Here is a 15,181-nt window from a genome sequence, read left to right as displayed (position 1 = left end):
ATCTTACAAGTAGTACATGGAGGATAATAGTAATCATTAGCAAGTAGCTGACACTCTGCTTTTCAGTGCTGTGGTGTCAGGGTGACTTCTGAGAGGGACATACCCTTTTTTGCTTTAATTATGATTTATGGGCTAAGTCATAATTTTAGGATGGTTTCCTGAGTTCCTGAGCACTCCCAGTCATGTCAGCAGCAGGCTTGCTTTAAGCCTAGAGCAAGACCATTAAATAGAAGGGTGTTCTCTATATCTCAGCCTGGAGAAGATAAGGCTTCTTAAGGGGAGACCTTAGAGCAGCTCCAGTGCCTAAAGGGGCTCCAGGAAACCTGGAGAGGGGCTTTGGACAAGGGATGTAGGGGCCAGCCAAGGGGAATGGCTTGAACCTGCCAGAGGGGAGATTGAGATGAGCTCTGAGGCAGAAGCTCTTCCCTGTGAGGGTGCTGAGGCGCTGGCACAGGGTGCCCAGAGAAGCTGTGGCTGCCCCGTCCCTGGCAGTGTTCAAGGCCAGGTTGGACACAGGGGCTTGGAGCAACCTGCTCTAGTGGAAGGTGTCCCTGCCCGGGGCAGGGGTTGGAGCTGGAGGAGCTTTAAGGTCCCTTCCAACACAAGCCATTCAATGATTCTATGGCTTAATGACTTGTGACTAACTTTTGAAGCACCTGATCTGTGGGTCACTGCAGATGGGGATTGTACTGGGAGAACACCACTGTGTGCCCCCTTCTTTTTCTTATTCCTTGGTCAAGGTCTGTGTAGTCTAAATCACTATTGTCCAGTCTTCCTTGGTATTACTTTATGTGGAAAATACTCTTTTCTCTGTGTCTTCACTAGTTCTCCTGTGCATCTTTGTGGTCTCAGTAGGAGCAGCAATTAGAGGGGGAAAAGAAAGGGAGGATTCCCTTACCAACCATAAAATAGCTGATATTGGAGTTGTATGGGATGTTCACTAACATATTATTTGCTTCCAGTCCTAAACTGGTGTGTAACTCGGGTGTGTTCTCTTCAGTGGATTTAATGACACTTGTATTTAAATAAAAGATACCAAAAATACCTCTTTCTTAATGATGTTTTTTCTTTTGCAGCCCTGGAAGGAAACGTGACTTTTCGCCAGTGCTTTGGAGCCAGTACTTTGAGTCTATGGAGGATGTCGTGGTAGAAAATGAGACTGGCAAGGATATATCCTTTGTTCTAGATGGAATTGTTCTTACTCCCAGTGACTGGAGCAGTATTATGTGTCATTTAGTTTATTTGGGTTCTTTTCAACTTTTTCATGTACTACTTCTCATCTTTCATTGCTTCTTTTGCAGGCATCAGTATCACTAACTGGAGCTTTGCCTTCTAAACTGACAGTGAAGATGTTGTGGCTGCCCCATCCCTGGCAGTGTTTAAGGCCAGGCTGGACACAGGGGCTTGGAGCAACCTGCTCTAGTGGAAGGTGTCCCTGCCCGGGGCAGGGGCTGGAGCTGGAGGAGCTTTAAGGTCCCTTCAACCCAAAGCTTTCTATGATGATTCTATGGGAACCACTCATGCTGCTCCACTAATGCAAATGGCACAGAGGAAGCTCCATGTGAGGTCACATACACACACCTGAGCTGTGGGTCCCAGCTTCTTGCACCCCAAGGTGTCAGTCCACTGGCTCTTGTGCAGACAGGGACACTTCTCACTCTGGCCAAGGCAGAGGCAGTGATGTCACCAGCGTTTTTTGTAGCATCAAACCAGGTTTCACTGCAGCTGTTTCATCTCCAAGGTCTCTTTGCAAATATTCATATTTCTTCTATACTTCTTTTCAAGCTGCCTTTTCTTTGCCTGTCTTCAGTTGTAGTTTGAGGTGCTCAAACTGCTGTTGTATCCATCCTATTTGCTACCTGGGAGCTCCTTAATAAGTCTGTTGTGTGCAGGTGCTGGGACAAGGCTTCCCATCAGTCTTAACTCTGCCTACAGCTCTGGCAAAAGCAGGTTTGAGAGGTACTTCCAGGTCTTTTGACCTAATTACAACATGAAACCATTGTAATCTGTGTTTAAATAACACAGTCTTGTAGTTTAAATAGTTACGTCCTATTTAAGCATGCATATTCTAGCTTGGCCATTAGGAAAAGCAAACTTCCAAGCTTTTTTCTCCAAATACCAATTTAGTAACTACTTCTCTAATGCCAGCAGCACGTTTGAAATGAGACAATTCTCTCTCCATGTTGTTTTGCTCAGCTTGTCATTATTTTTTGTTAACAAAAGGCATTTTTCCAGTTAATCCCATTAATTCTCCATGTTCTGCACCTTGTCTGCTTTTGATGTAAGGGCTGTGCACACCCTTGAGGCTTCACAAGTAGTAAAATATAAAGGATAATGGACCTATTTGAATAGATGATGTCCATAAGCATCCCAAATTTAAGCAAATCTTTGTTGTTTGGAGTTTCTTGTGCTACCTATAAGCTTTTACAGAAGCCTGAGCTCCTGTATGAAAGGTTGTGGATAGATGTGTACTGAATTCATGAATGGAGCTGGTGTCTACACATATGCTCCAGGTACCTACTTCTACTCCATGAGATCTCATATGGACAAGCCCTAGGTGAAGAAACTGCTTAAGCTGGCACAATTTAACTGAAATGCCATAGGGAGCACCTGCATGAGCTGTTTGCCAACAGCAGATCCAAAGGGAACAGCAGAAAACCAGTGAACAGCCTCATCAGGAACTGCAGCATGGTTCATCAGAATGCTGTTATCCATCCCAAGAACAGGAGAGCAGTGGAAGGTGAGGTGACTTGTCTGTTGTGCTGGTCACAGTTTTGGGCACTGAACACACATCTCACGACTTCATCATTTTAACAAAAGGAGTTTTAATTGTGTTCAATTGTGACCGTGCTGTGAGAGACTGAAATGAAGCTGGTCCTTATTCTTCCAGATACGGGTGTGCTTGTTCTGGAGGCAATAACCAAACTTCACCATCTTGACACGGGTGGTTTCTGGGCTCAAGCACACACTGAAGCCGGGTCATGGGGAGCTTCTCCTCACCCAACACCCCAAATCCTTCTCCTCAGGCGGCTCCATCCAGTCCCCCAGCCTGTGTTTGTGCTGGGATTGCCCCAACCCAGTTCAACTCACTGTTGTGCACAGGGGGAAAAAGATGCTGGCAGGAGATTATAGAATCATAGAATGGTTTGGGTTGGAAGAGACCTTAAAAATCATCCAGTGAAGATTACGTGGAGGAGGAGACCTGGCCAGCAGGAAAACAACTCTCGAAGCTTAAATCAAGTTACATTTTGTCCAGGTTATGCTTGCACATGCTTGTTGATCAGAGGAGAAATCATAGAACCATAGAATGAACTGGGTTGGAAAAGCCCTTTAAGCTCATCCAGTCCAACCATTCCCAGCCCTGCCAAGGCCACCACTAACCCCTGGCACTGAGGCCTCGGCTCCACGGGCTGTGAACACTTGCAGGGCCGGTGACTCCAGCCCTGCCCTGGGCAGCCTGTTCCAATGCCTGAGCACCCTCTGGGCAAGGAATTGTTCCTCAGCTCCAGCTAAACCTGCCCTGGGGCAGCTTGAGGCCGGTTCCTCTTGTCCTGTCAGGCCTTGGGTGGGAACAAAGCCCACTGGGGAACTGGGGGCTCTAAAATACTTCAGCAAAGTATCTTCACGTAAGTCTGTGCATGTCCTTAACTGTTCATACACTTTTCGAATTTACAAGAGTGGAGTGGAGGGGCCTGTCCTGCTGCTGTTACACGGTGGAGGCCATTCTGCTCTTTCCTGGGCTGTATTTACTGTAAGTAACCTGCTGCTTTATGCAAGTATGTGTATGTATGTGACTGTAGTCATGGGAGTGTGGAAGGCAACTCACCTCTCAGCTATGTTAAGCACAGGAAAATCAGTTCAGAAGCTGTTTTATGATCTGGTTTGCACCTGACTTAAGTCTTCAGCATAGCTCCTTGTGAAGTGCCAAGCTATTTCTCTTCATACCATACCCATTGATTTTCCAGAAGGCTGCTTTTTCATGACTACCAGTGAAATTCCACCAGCTTTATCTCATCATAATATTATCTTAGTGTGGTTGAGGCCCTGTTTGGTTTGTCAAGGAACCTCCTCTGCTGCTCAAACAACTCTGAGGTGGTATCAATAGGAGTGAGCACAGGGTCTGACCAAACCAACATCCCTCCCTCCCACTCATTCTCTTTGAAAAATGAAGGGAGTTAAGGAAGAAAACCTCTAAAGGATGTCAAGTAAAGTAAAATCACTGCAGGGAGTGATTTTTATTTTGGAACTTTTTAATCCAGGGACTCTTTGAGCTCTCTACTGCCCTTAACAGCAGGATGCTCTAGGATGACTCTCATGGAAGAATGGCTGAGGTCTCTACATCTACCCCATGCTTTTGACTGGGTCAGATTTGTTCCCTTTGGCCGTTGGGCTGGAGATGACTTAGCCTTTAAGCACAGATTCAAATAAGAAACAAGAATGAACATTTCATAAGAGTCAGTAGCAACTGCTCTTGAATTCCCCTCATGATTCCTGTTGAGTAATGCTGGTGTAATCGTAACCTACCTTATAATATAAAGAGACACAGTGGAAAAATACTTTGCCAACTGGGTTGTAATTTTGGTCTTGAATAGTAGTTTTACACCTAAGAGCTCATTTGTAACTTTGTCTGAACTAGGGACTGGTGCAGATCTGGCTCTTCTGAAACTGTTGAACTGTTAGTTAGATGGAGACTGGAGCTTTAAGTCTGTAGTTACTTGCTTGTAGCTCACTAGTTGGGCAGATGTCTTTTACCCTGCTAGTGTAGTGGTTTTGTTATGCAGTGAAGGTCATTGCTTTTACTTGGAGGCAGAGGCATGAAGTCACGTATTCCTGAGTTAAGGAAAGGGCTTCTTACAAGTCACTTCCATCCTCTGTAGAGCTCTTTATTTCCAATAGCAACACCAATACTATGCATTTAAAACCCTCTAGAGTTGAATTTAGCAGTCATCACACTGTATATTGGCTTTATATGTTACTATAGCAATTAACAGAGATCACAGACAAAATTCACCTCACTCTTGAGACTGCATCTGCAGGAGGAAGCTGCCACAATCAACTTTTGCCTTTGCATGGCTGCTATAGAGTTATTTCCTTTGTGCATTTTCAAATGAAAGTTTAACCCAAGCAATTAAGTGTTAAATGTTGGGGATGAACCAGAGGTTAAAACCCACCCTGATCAACCCTTTTCCCTAAAAAACCCAAGAAGAAATCCAAATTGGGAAGTACTGAGTAACCATTGATAAATAACAGCCTGCAGGAGCAGCGAGCTCCTTTCTGCTTTTGCTTATTGGCCTGGTAACTTCCTGCATGATGATGGAGCGAGGCCAGAGGAGGCCCCGGAGCTGCTGTGAGGGCTGGAGCAGCTCTGCTCTGGAGCCAGGCTGAGAAAGCTGGGCTGGGGCAACTGGAGAAGAGAAGGCTCCTGAAGGGGACACCTTAGAGCAGCTCCAGGGCCTAAAGGGGCTCCAGGAGACCTGGAGAGGGGCTTTGGACAAAGGATGTAGGGACAGGCCAAGGGGAATGGCTTGAACCTGCCAGAGGGGAGATTGAGATGAGCTCTGAGGCAGAAGCTCTTCCCTGGGAGGGTGCTGAGGCGCTGGCACAGGGTGCCCAGAGAAGCTGTGGCTGGCCCATCCCTGGCCGTGTTCAAGGCCAGGTTGGACACAGGGGCTTGGAGCAACCTGCTCTAGTGGAAGGGGTCCCTGCCCGGGGCAGGGGGTGGAACTCGATGATCCCGAGGTCTCTTCCAACCCAAGCTGTGTTACTACTATGAAATTCCCCCACTCCTGCAGGGCTGTTATTTAAATAATCAATGATTCCTTAACACAAAATTCTTCTGTTCAAGACTTAATCTCTGTGATGCCTGAAATAACTTAGGGAACTGGAGCTGCTGGGGTCTAATAGAGCCATGATTGTATTGCAGCCCTACCTTTCTTTAAAAAGATCCCACACTTGTTCCCCCCTGACCTCTTTGGACTAATCAATTCTTGTACCTTTCAGCCTTACTGTAAAACTCTGTTCTCTGAGAGCAAATGGAACATTTGCTGCTTCATCTTCATCTCTTCTGTATAGCCAAGGCTTAGTTTTGTCAGGTGTAGAGAATAGGGGGCATTACTTTGGTGTCTAATCCCACTGCTGCACTTCAGTTTGCAGAGGAGGCACAGAGCTTGAGTCCATTATCCCAGGAAACACGTATAATGTCTTATGCTCCATGAAATGAATGTCCTCAGATAGAAAGGATGGAGCTTTGGTTAATTAAGGGTAGTTCATATGGAATATTCTTGCCTGGTTTCTTTAACTCTTTGTGCAATCCATGTTCAGTCACTTTGACAGGAGAGGGGGTTTTGTCACCTTTGCTGCTGTTTCAGGCTGTGCTTGCTGTTGTTAATCCTGTTGTAGATGAGAGGTGGCACTTTGCAAACGACATCCTCTTTGTCCCCTCTTGCAGGCTGCAATCATTAACAGGATTCAGTGCAGGATTGTGGCTTTAGATCTCCGAGGCCATGGTAAGTAAAGAAATGAATTTAAAATCACAACAAGCATTTTACACGCTCATATTTTAAAGAAGGTGTAGCAAATCCCTCCTAGAAGGACTAAAAAAGCATCCTTAAGGCATCCCTCCGTGTATTCCAAAGCAGGGATGGAAAAGGGAGCTCTGCAGCCACCCATCCACACGGGCCAGAACCTGAGACTCCCTGTGCCTTCGTGCAAGGCAGTGGTGGACTTGTTCCTTCTCGCATACTGCCACCAGGCCCTTCCTTCATGTTTCACAACCCATAGCTGGTCTTTACCAGTAGAAATAAGCTCTGCTCTTTAGTTTTAAGATACTTTGCAAGTATGGAACATTATGGGGAGTGTTTCATATGATAAAGTACCAACTGTTCCTATTAATTCTGGGGTTCTTCATTATTCATGTTAACTGCAGTAGCCTCGCTCTTAATAACTGTGCCAAAAAGCTTTGTGCAGTTGCTGCTCTGAATCCTGAGGGGTTCTGAAGGTTTTCAGCTTGTGTGGACTTAACTTTTGTTTGTTCTTCCAGGAGAAACCAAAGTGAGGAATCCTGAAGATCTGTCTGCAGAGACTATGTCAAAGTAAGGACACTGATGCTCTATCTTTAGTATTTCTCTGTTCACAAACCTTTATCTAGTGAGGAATAAACTACTTGAGAACACATGACCTTCATTCAGGGAGCTGGAAGGTCATTTCATTTCACAAGTGTGGTAGTTATCCCTTCTCCATCCATTTTGGGACAGTTTGAAATCTATTTGGAATTATATCTCTTCCAGCTGAGTCAAACTCCCAACCCTAGAGTCATTCTCTAGGGTTTAAACTCACTTTGAAGATCAGTGGCTTCACTGCAGTGACCACTTTAAACCTACAACATGCTATAGCACAATAGAAGGAACACTTTAAACCTACAACATGCTATAACACCAATAGAAGGGGAATTCTTTCCTTAGACATAACCAATTGGGGGATTTTAGCTGGTTCTTCTTGGCTTCTTGAGCACATCCACCTTGGACTGGTGTCACCCCCAGAGTGGGGGCACAGACTGAGACTTCCAAGCATGGAGGGAGTTGCTCTTTCAAACTGCCATGACCTGCTTTGGGATGCAAATCCCCCTCTTGACAAAGCTGTAAGAAAAGCAAATCCCCACTCTCAGCACATTGTTATGTCCATAGTTAGTACAAAGAGACTCTTTGCTATGAAACAATTAAATCATGAAGGATTTTGTAACCTTCCTATGAACAAATCCACTTGGTTTGTTGTGGGGAGACCATGTGTGAAATGGATTCTGACTTCCATTGTGTACCTTATTGCTACTGTTTGTGGCTTTCAGATGCTGATGTGGTGTTATCCTGAGGAAACACTGTATGGAATGATGGGAATTTTTTAGATCTGGAGCAGCATTACCATGGAGGGGGAACAAGTTCCTTTTGGTTTTAAACCTTTCTCTCCTTTTAGAAATGAGCTTAAGAGTTATTCCTGAATAGACTTTAAATAGGAGCCTTAAATTATAGCTGGGTTTTATTTTTCTTATCAAAACCTCAAGGAATTTTCTCTCACAGAGCAAACAAACTGGTCATCCTTGGTTTTTTGACTTGTTTCCCATTTTCCAGTTGCAATACTGCTCAGGTCTCCTGTTCCACTGAGTAGCTTTAGGCAGGAAAGCAAACTTAGGTGTCTTGAACTACAGTGCTCTTCAGTAAATGTCAGTCATTGGCTCTGCTCTTGTTTTGGGCTTTGTGAATCACACCAGTCAGCTTTAACACATTGCAGTGACAGCTTCATGTTCTAGTAGGTGCCTTATGAAAAGGATGAGGAATTGCCCCTTGCCTTGTGGTATCTGTGCTCGTGGAGTCTGAATCCTTGTGCTCTTTGCCATGGTCAGCAGGGCTTGGTTCTTTTCTTCTTTCAGAGCAGTGAATTTCTTAGTCTGTGCTTCCATGCAAGAGCATTTGATGACTTTTTCTCAGCTGCTCTAGTGGAAGGGAAACCTTCCACTAGAGCAGGTTGCTCCAAGCCCCTGTGTCCAACCTGCCCTTGAACACGGCCAGGGATGGGGCAGCCACAGCTTCTCTGGGCACCCTGTGCCAGCGCCTCAGCACCCTCACAGGGAAGAGCTTCTGCCTTAGATCCAACCTGAACTTCCCCTGTTCCAGTTTGAACCCATCACCCCTTGTCCTATCACTCCAGTCCCTGATGAAGGTCCCTCTCCAGCATCCTTGTAGTCCCCTTCAGACACTGAAGCTGCTCTGAGGTCTCCAGCAGCTTCTCTTCTCCAGGCTCAACAGCCCCAATGTTCTCAGCCTGGCTCCACACGGGAGCTGCTCCAGCCCCTGAGCATCCTGGTGGCCTCCTCTGGACTTGCTCCAACAGCTCCATGTCCTTCTGATGCTGAGGACACCAGAACTGCACCAGTGCTGCAAGTGGGGTCTCAGCAGAGCAGAGGGGCAGGATCCCCTCCTTCACCTGCTGCTCACGCTGCTGGGGATGCAGCCCAGCACATGGCAGGGTTCTGGGACCAAGTCCTTTTCCTCAGGGCTGATCTGAGTCACTTCTCTGCCCATTCTGTAGCTGTACCTGGGATTGCCCCGACCCAGGGGCAGGACCTTGCACTTTCTTTTATCAAAAAGCATTGAAATGAGCATTTTCTTTTAATAAAACCAGAACTGATGTGCCTGTTCAGGACAGTGTTGGCTTGAATGGTTTCCTGCATTGGTACCTAGATTAAATTGTAGAATCAAGGTATGGTTGGGGTTGGAAGGGACCTTAAAGATCATCTAGTGATGAGAGAATAAGCTTGTCTCAATTACATGCGGGTTAAAGAGCACACAGACAGGATTTAGAGCTGGAAACCTGTCTTGGATCCATACTGTCTCCTCCCATCGTACAAGTCTGCTTCAGGAGCACCTCAAGGTAGAGATGCCAATTAATCTGTGGTCTCTGTTTGGCAGAGACGTTGGCAACGTGGTGGAAGCTCTGTATGGGGACCTCCCGCCCCCCATCATGCTGATCGGGCACAGCATGGGGGGGGCCATCGCAGTGCACACGGCGGTCGCAAACCTGGTGCCGAGTTTACTGGGGCTCTGCATGATCGATGTGGTGGAAGGTGAGCGAGTGTCCCCTTGGGTGGGCTTCTGTCCCCTTGCATGGGGTGCTATCCCTTCGGGTTGGGTTCTGCCCCTTTGGTGGGGTCCTGCTTTCCACATGGATCTTTTATCCCCAAATCCAGAAAGTTTTGCCCAGTTTTAACCTAATGCTGATTCCATCCTACACAAAAGTGTTTCTAGTGTCACCTCTCCTTTTGCTTTTCCCAGATGGACTCTGCTGTTTTCCCTGTAATTTCTTTGCAGTGCTTTCTTGTTACTGGGGAGGAGGGTGGCTTTTTATATGATGCCTGGTGCTGATGAGAGGTTGCTGCCTTCTTTTGCTGTCTGAATGTCCTACCTGTTCAAATATTGGTTTCCTAAAGTGGGAACAAGTATGGCTTTGGGCTGTACCAAAGTACCAAGCAGTACTTTGCTTTCCAAGCTCTATAAATCCCCAGTGAGCTCCATCTCACTCTCAGGGTGTTCCCTGGGAGCCAGCTCTCTATAGAGGGATGTAGCAATAATTTCATCAGATGCCATAAAGTTGTAATACTTGTATTTAGGTACAGCCATGGATGCACTGAACAGCATGCAGAACTTCTTAAGGAGTCGTCCCAAAACATTCAAGTCACTGGAGAATGCCATTGAGTGGAGGTAACACATGAGCTTATGTTGTCTCTAAAATCATCAAATTCCAGACTGGTTTGGGTTGAAGGGACCTTAAAGCTCCTCCAGTCCCAACCCCTGCCACAGGCAGGGACACCTTCCACTAGAGCAGGTTGCTCCAAGCCCCTGTGTCCAACCTGGCCTTGAACACTGCCAGGGATGGGGCAGCCACAGCTTCTCTGGGCACCCTGTGCCAGCGCCTCAGCACCCTCACAGGGAAGAGCTTCTGCCTCAGAGCTCATCTCAATCTCCCCTCTGGCAGGTTCAAGCCATTCCCCTTGGCCTGTCCCTCCATCCCTTGTCCAAAGCCCCTCTCCAGGTCTCCTGGAGCCCCTTTAGGCCCTGGAGCTGCTCTAAGGTGTCCCCTTCAGGAGCCTTCTCTTCTCCAGCTGCCCCAGCCCAGCTCTCTCAGCCTGGCTCCAGAGCAGAGCTGCTCCAGCCCTCGCAGCAGCTCCGGGGCCTCCTCTGGCCTCGCTCCAGCAGCTCCACGTCCCTCTTGTGCTGTTCCCCAGAGCTGGATCAGGGCTGCAGGGGGGTCTCCCCAGAGCACAGCAGAGGGGCAGAATTTGTCTCTTTTCTCCATTTGCACTCACTTTTCCAATTACTGTCACCAATTCCTTGGCTGATTTGATGGGGAGAGAGGTCTCAAAGATCATTAATTTCCCAGGAGCATTGGCCGTGCGTTGGAGCGGGATCCTTTCAGAGTTTAAACTCATGGAAAGTCTCATGATATGAATTGCAGCTTCCTTGTAAGTGTCCCAGCTCTTACAGAAGCAGCTTGAGACACCCATCCCACATGTAAGAAAGAGGATTCAGCAAGAATTACTTTTACATTTGGCGGCTGAGTTTGAAAGGGAGAGGTTTTGTGGTTACCTTTGTAGGCTGGCCTAGAGCAAGCCCGCTTCTGTTCCCAAATACCCACATAGTTTCTCATCTCTCCCTGTCCCCTGCAATGAAATGGATACAACCCTGTTTCAGTGTTACCCCACCAGTGCTTTTAAATCCACAGTTACAGTGTCAACAGGACCTTCAAGTAGGTCAGTGTGCAGCATGAACCACTCCAAGTGTCTGCTGAGAATGGGATGTCTGGGGAAGTAATGAGCTGTCAAAGGGTTTTACTCTTGTTCTCAGCCTCAGAGTTCCTGATTATTTCTACCCTTCTTCTGATTCTAGTTTTATTTCTTCTCCTAGTGTAAAAAGTGGACAAATAAGAAACCTTGAATCTGCCAGAGTGTCTATGGTCGGTCAAGTCAAACAGTAGGTGGTTTTTGGGTTTGGTTTGCTTTTTCAAGCTCTTAAAATCATCTTATCGGGTTTATAACACCATGAATGTACTTGAAAGGGAAGATTTCTTCTAGCAAATACAGATTTCTTACCATTTGATCAGTTGATGCCAACAACAGCACTGAATTGTTATCATGGCACTTGGAGAAAACCTGGCTAAATTTCGCTGGAGCAAAATCCACCAAGAGCCATGTTTCAAATAGATTCATCACTGCTGGTTGGGTATTCCTTGGGTTGTCTGGTTTTCTGAACACATTAAGAAGTGTTGCCTGATGCCTCTTCAGAAACCATGTCCTAAACCAAATTGGTCCTCTGGGTGTGGAATCTTTTGCTTCCTTTTAGTAATGCTTTGATTGTCTGTTGCATTTGGGGAGTGATCTGGAATGGGTGTGGGGAGGTCAGAGTAACCTGCTTGTGCCACTCTAATCCTTGATGTCCCCAAAGCCTTACAAGTACCTCATACTCCATGAAGCTGTTGATAGTTTGACCTCTTTCTGCCTCTGTTTGCACTGACATTTGCTCTGGGACACGCATGCTGCACAGGCACTTGCTCCCATGGCTGCTCATGACTGTATCTTCCATCCAAAGCTACTTTTCAGCTTGAAAGGACTTTTTCAGCCACTATCTGAGAAACTGCTGAACACTTCAGGTTAAAACCTGTTCTATTTGGCAGGGAATCACTTGCTGGTTTTTTTTCCCAGGTGTGAAGGGGCTGCCAGTCCTGAATGTCCTAAAGCCATAGTGGAGGGTATTATTGAAGAAGAGGAGGAGGAGGAAGAGAATGAGGAAGGGGGAGTCTCTGTCAACAAAAGGAAGAAAGAAGATGACACAGAGGTAGGAAATTTCTTACTGTGTTTTCATCTTGTGTTTGCACAATGCTCCCATGAAGAGCAGCCACCAGTAGTTATCCAAATCATCCCAGTGTAAAAGGGAGCAACTCCAGGCACCAAAAACTTGATACTGGGACTGTTGTTTTCCTTCTTCATGTCATACCACCTCTTCTAACTTGGGCTGTTACCCGAAAGCCTGGGTTTGGTTTCCTTTCCTGAGCTGCTCACAGATTTAATGTGTATCACCTGAAATAAGGCTTCTGGCCTGAACGAAGAATGTTCTTTTCTGAGTCTTTGTGCTATTTTTGTTCACTTCCAAGGCACAGGAGCATTCAGGAGCTCATCCAGATGATTGCAACCCAGGAATGTAAATTCCTCGAGGAAAATCACTGCAGCCAGCTTAGCCCCGTGTATTTGTGTCACCTGAGAGCCAAGTCTGAATGTTCAGATCATTTGCAAGCTATTTGTGCCAGTAAAACCAAGCAAATTGAGCACCCTGAATACTGCAGCCTTCTCTTGAGCTGTAGGTGTAGCTCCTGCTGACTTTCTTGTTCCCTACCCATGTACTTCGGCTGCGATTTGGGGAGCAATTCAGGAGCAAGGAGGCTCATCCCTTTGGAATCACGTCCACCAGGGGGAGCCAGTTATTTCCTATATGTATTTCCAAGTGGCCCTCAGGTTCGTTTTCTTTCAGCTGTTTTACTGATGCCTAATGCAGAGCTCTCTGCTTTTCCTCCCTGCAGACAAAGAAGGAGCACTTATACACGTGGCGAATCGAACTGGCGAAAACAGAGAAGTACTGGGATGGCTGGTTCAGGGGATTGTCAAACCTCTTCCTGAGCTGCCCAACTCCAAAGCTTTTGCTTTTAGCTGGTACGTGGCTATTCCAGTCCTGTTCAGCTTCAGTGGCTGTTGACTTCAGTGATGTCCTGCTTGGATTTCAGGGAATAGGGTTTGGCTAATGCCTTTCTCCAAGAACACCAAACCTGCCTCTTCCACTTCGGCTTTTCTATGTATCTTGAACTATAAAACCATCCATTTAACCCATGCCAACCTGGAATTGGTTCAGAACCTCTAATATCAAAGCAGCACATAATGACATACTGTGTATTGCTGCTGTTGGAGGAGTGGGTTTGTTCTATGATGTGGAAGAGGGGCAGACAGGACAGATCCAAGCTGTCCTTCAGCCTCCACTACTACAATACTTGGGTGTGGTTTGAACTTAACTGAAAGTCAAGTTCCTGATGTTCTGCAGCCAGGTGTAGGCCCCTTTCTGTGCCTCAATAGGAAATACAGTGTGTAAGCAAGACAAATATCCTTTTAAGTTGTAGGGAGGGATGTATTCTTGCGTTTTTGGCTGGGATTGTTTCCTGCTACTTTACTCTCTTGAGGTGCAGCAATGAAATGTCCTTGTGGCAGGTGTCGGGGATGTTTCTTTTGTCAGATCTCTCTTATCAAACTAAGGAGTAAAGCCCTGCTCAGACAGTCATGTTCTCTCTGGCTTTTCTCCAGTACTTCTCTTTATTTAATTGTAGGTGTTGACAGACTGGATAAAGATCTAACAATTGGACAGATGCAAGGTAAATATTTGATACTGTTACTCTATCCTTATGGTAATGCTCTTTTTGGATGGTAGCTTGTTGCCATGGGTACCCACAGGAGGAAGAGCTGGAGTGGCCTCTTACCAGATGCAGTCTGTATCAAAACAAATGTGCATTAATTCTTCCATCCCAAAGTGTCTGTGCATGTAGGGACAGAAGTCAAGAAGGGAAAGGTTGCAGTAGGATTGTGAAGGGCTGTGCCATGGTTCTTGTTGAGTCTAGTGTTCAGCTTCAGCCGTGGAGCTGCCACACTTCTCTTGAATCAGAATGGTCAGAAGGGCTTCTTTCTAATCTGGTTTTTCCCCTTCTAACTACATTCCCAATGTTCCTACCTAGAACACGTGGGACCATCCAAAAGTAACTGGTCTCCAGGTGCTTCTGGCAGACATCAGACCAAGATTCAACATCTATATTAATGTTTAGGATTTGTTTTTTCCCCCCATCCCTGGCAGTGTTTAAGGGACACAGAGGCTTGGAGCAACCTGCTCTAGTGGAAGGTGTCCCTGCCCGTGGCAGGGGTTGGAACTGGGTGATCTATAAGGTCCCTTCAACCCAAACCATTCTATGAATTAAACAGCTGATTCTTGCTTTGGAAACTGTTGTGTGTACAATACAGTTTGCTCTGGACTTCTGGGCCTTCCCTGCTCCCTCTTCACCACATTATACAGTGAGATTTAATGAGGTTTGTTTGTGAAGAATCTTTTGTAGAAGAGTTCCTAAATTCACAGTGCTGTATAAGGGTGTAGTGTCTGATGTTTCCTCTGTACACACAAACTCCCTGTCTAAACCATTGCAATTAGAAATCAAGATAATTTAAAAAGCAGCTCCAGTGATGACTCTCTTGATCCACAGGGAAGTTTCAGATGCAAGTCCTCCCACAGTGTGGCCATGCAGTCCATGAAGATGCTCCAGACAAGGTGAGCTCCACTGTGGGGTTGAAGCTAGATAAGTCATAGTCTTCACAGATTAAATGCAAGTGGGATCTGTTACTTTCTTTGATGCAGAGACTATACTTTAGGAATTGGTACAGGAAACTGGCCATTTGCAGCTGGCTATTGGAGTGTGCTGAGGCGCTGGCACAGGGTGCCCAGAGAAGCTGTGGCTGCCCCATCCCTGGCAGTGTTCAAGGGCAGGTTGGACACAGGGGCTTGGAGCAACCTGCTCTAGTGGAAGGTGTCCCTGCCCGGGGCAGGGGTTGGAGCTGGAG

The 15,181-nt window shown here is 46.4% G+C and overlaps 1 protein-coding gene across 1 annotated transcript in view; it reads left to right on the top strand.

Moving 5' to 3' along the window:
• The first annotated feature begins 1,078 nt into the window (after positions 1-1,078).
• PPME1 (protein phosphatase methylesterase 1) overlaps positions 1,079-15,181 on the top strand; it is a 17,499-nt gene continuing 3,396 nt past the window's right edge. The window contains exons 1-11 of the mRNA XM_010023961.1: positions 1,079-1,170; positions 3,659-3,751; positions 6,449-6,506; positions 7,040-7,091; positions 9,459-9,613; positions 10,157-10,247; positions 11,451-11,516; positions 12,245-12,377; positions 13,117-13,246; positions 13,909-13,953; positions 14,827-14,891. Of these exons, the coding sequence (XP_010022263.1) occupies positions 1,132-1,170; positions 3,659-3,751; positions 6,449-6,506; positions 7,040-7,091; positions 9,459-9,613; positions 10,157-10,247; positions 11,451-11,516; positions 12,245-12,377; positions 13,117-13,246; positions 13,909-13,953; positions 14,827-14,891 (927 nt within the window). The 5' untranslated portion in view covers positions 1,079-1,131. The remainder of the gene's footprint in view (positions 1,171-3,658; positions 3,752-6,448; positions 6,507-7,039; positions 7,092-9,458; positions 9,614-10,156; positions 10,248-11,450; positions 11,517-12,244; positions 12,378-13,116; positions 13,247-13,908; positions 13,954-14,826; positions 14,892-15,181) is intronic.

The sequence above is a fragment of the Nestor notabilis genome, unplaced genomic scaffold (genome assembly GCF_000696875.1).
Source record: "Nestor notabilis isolate BGI_N333 unplaced genomic scaffold, ASM69687v1 scaffold5851, whole genome shotgun sequence".
Classification (NCBI taxonomy): Eukaryota; Metazoa; Chordata; class Aves; order Psittaciformes; family Psittacidae; genus Nestor; species Nestor notabilis.
The sequence above is the reverse complement of the archived record's forward strand: the minus strand, read 5'-3'. Positions and strand labels throughout refer to the sequence as shown.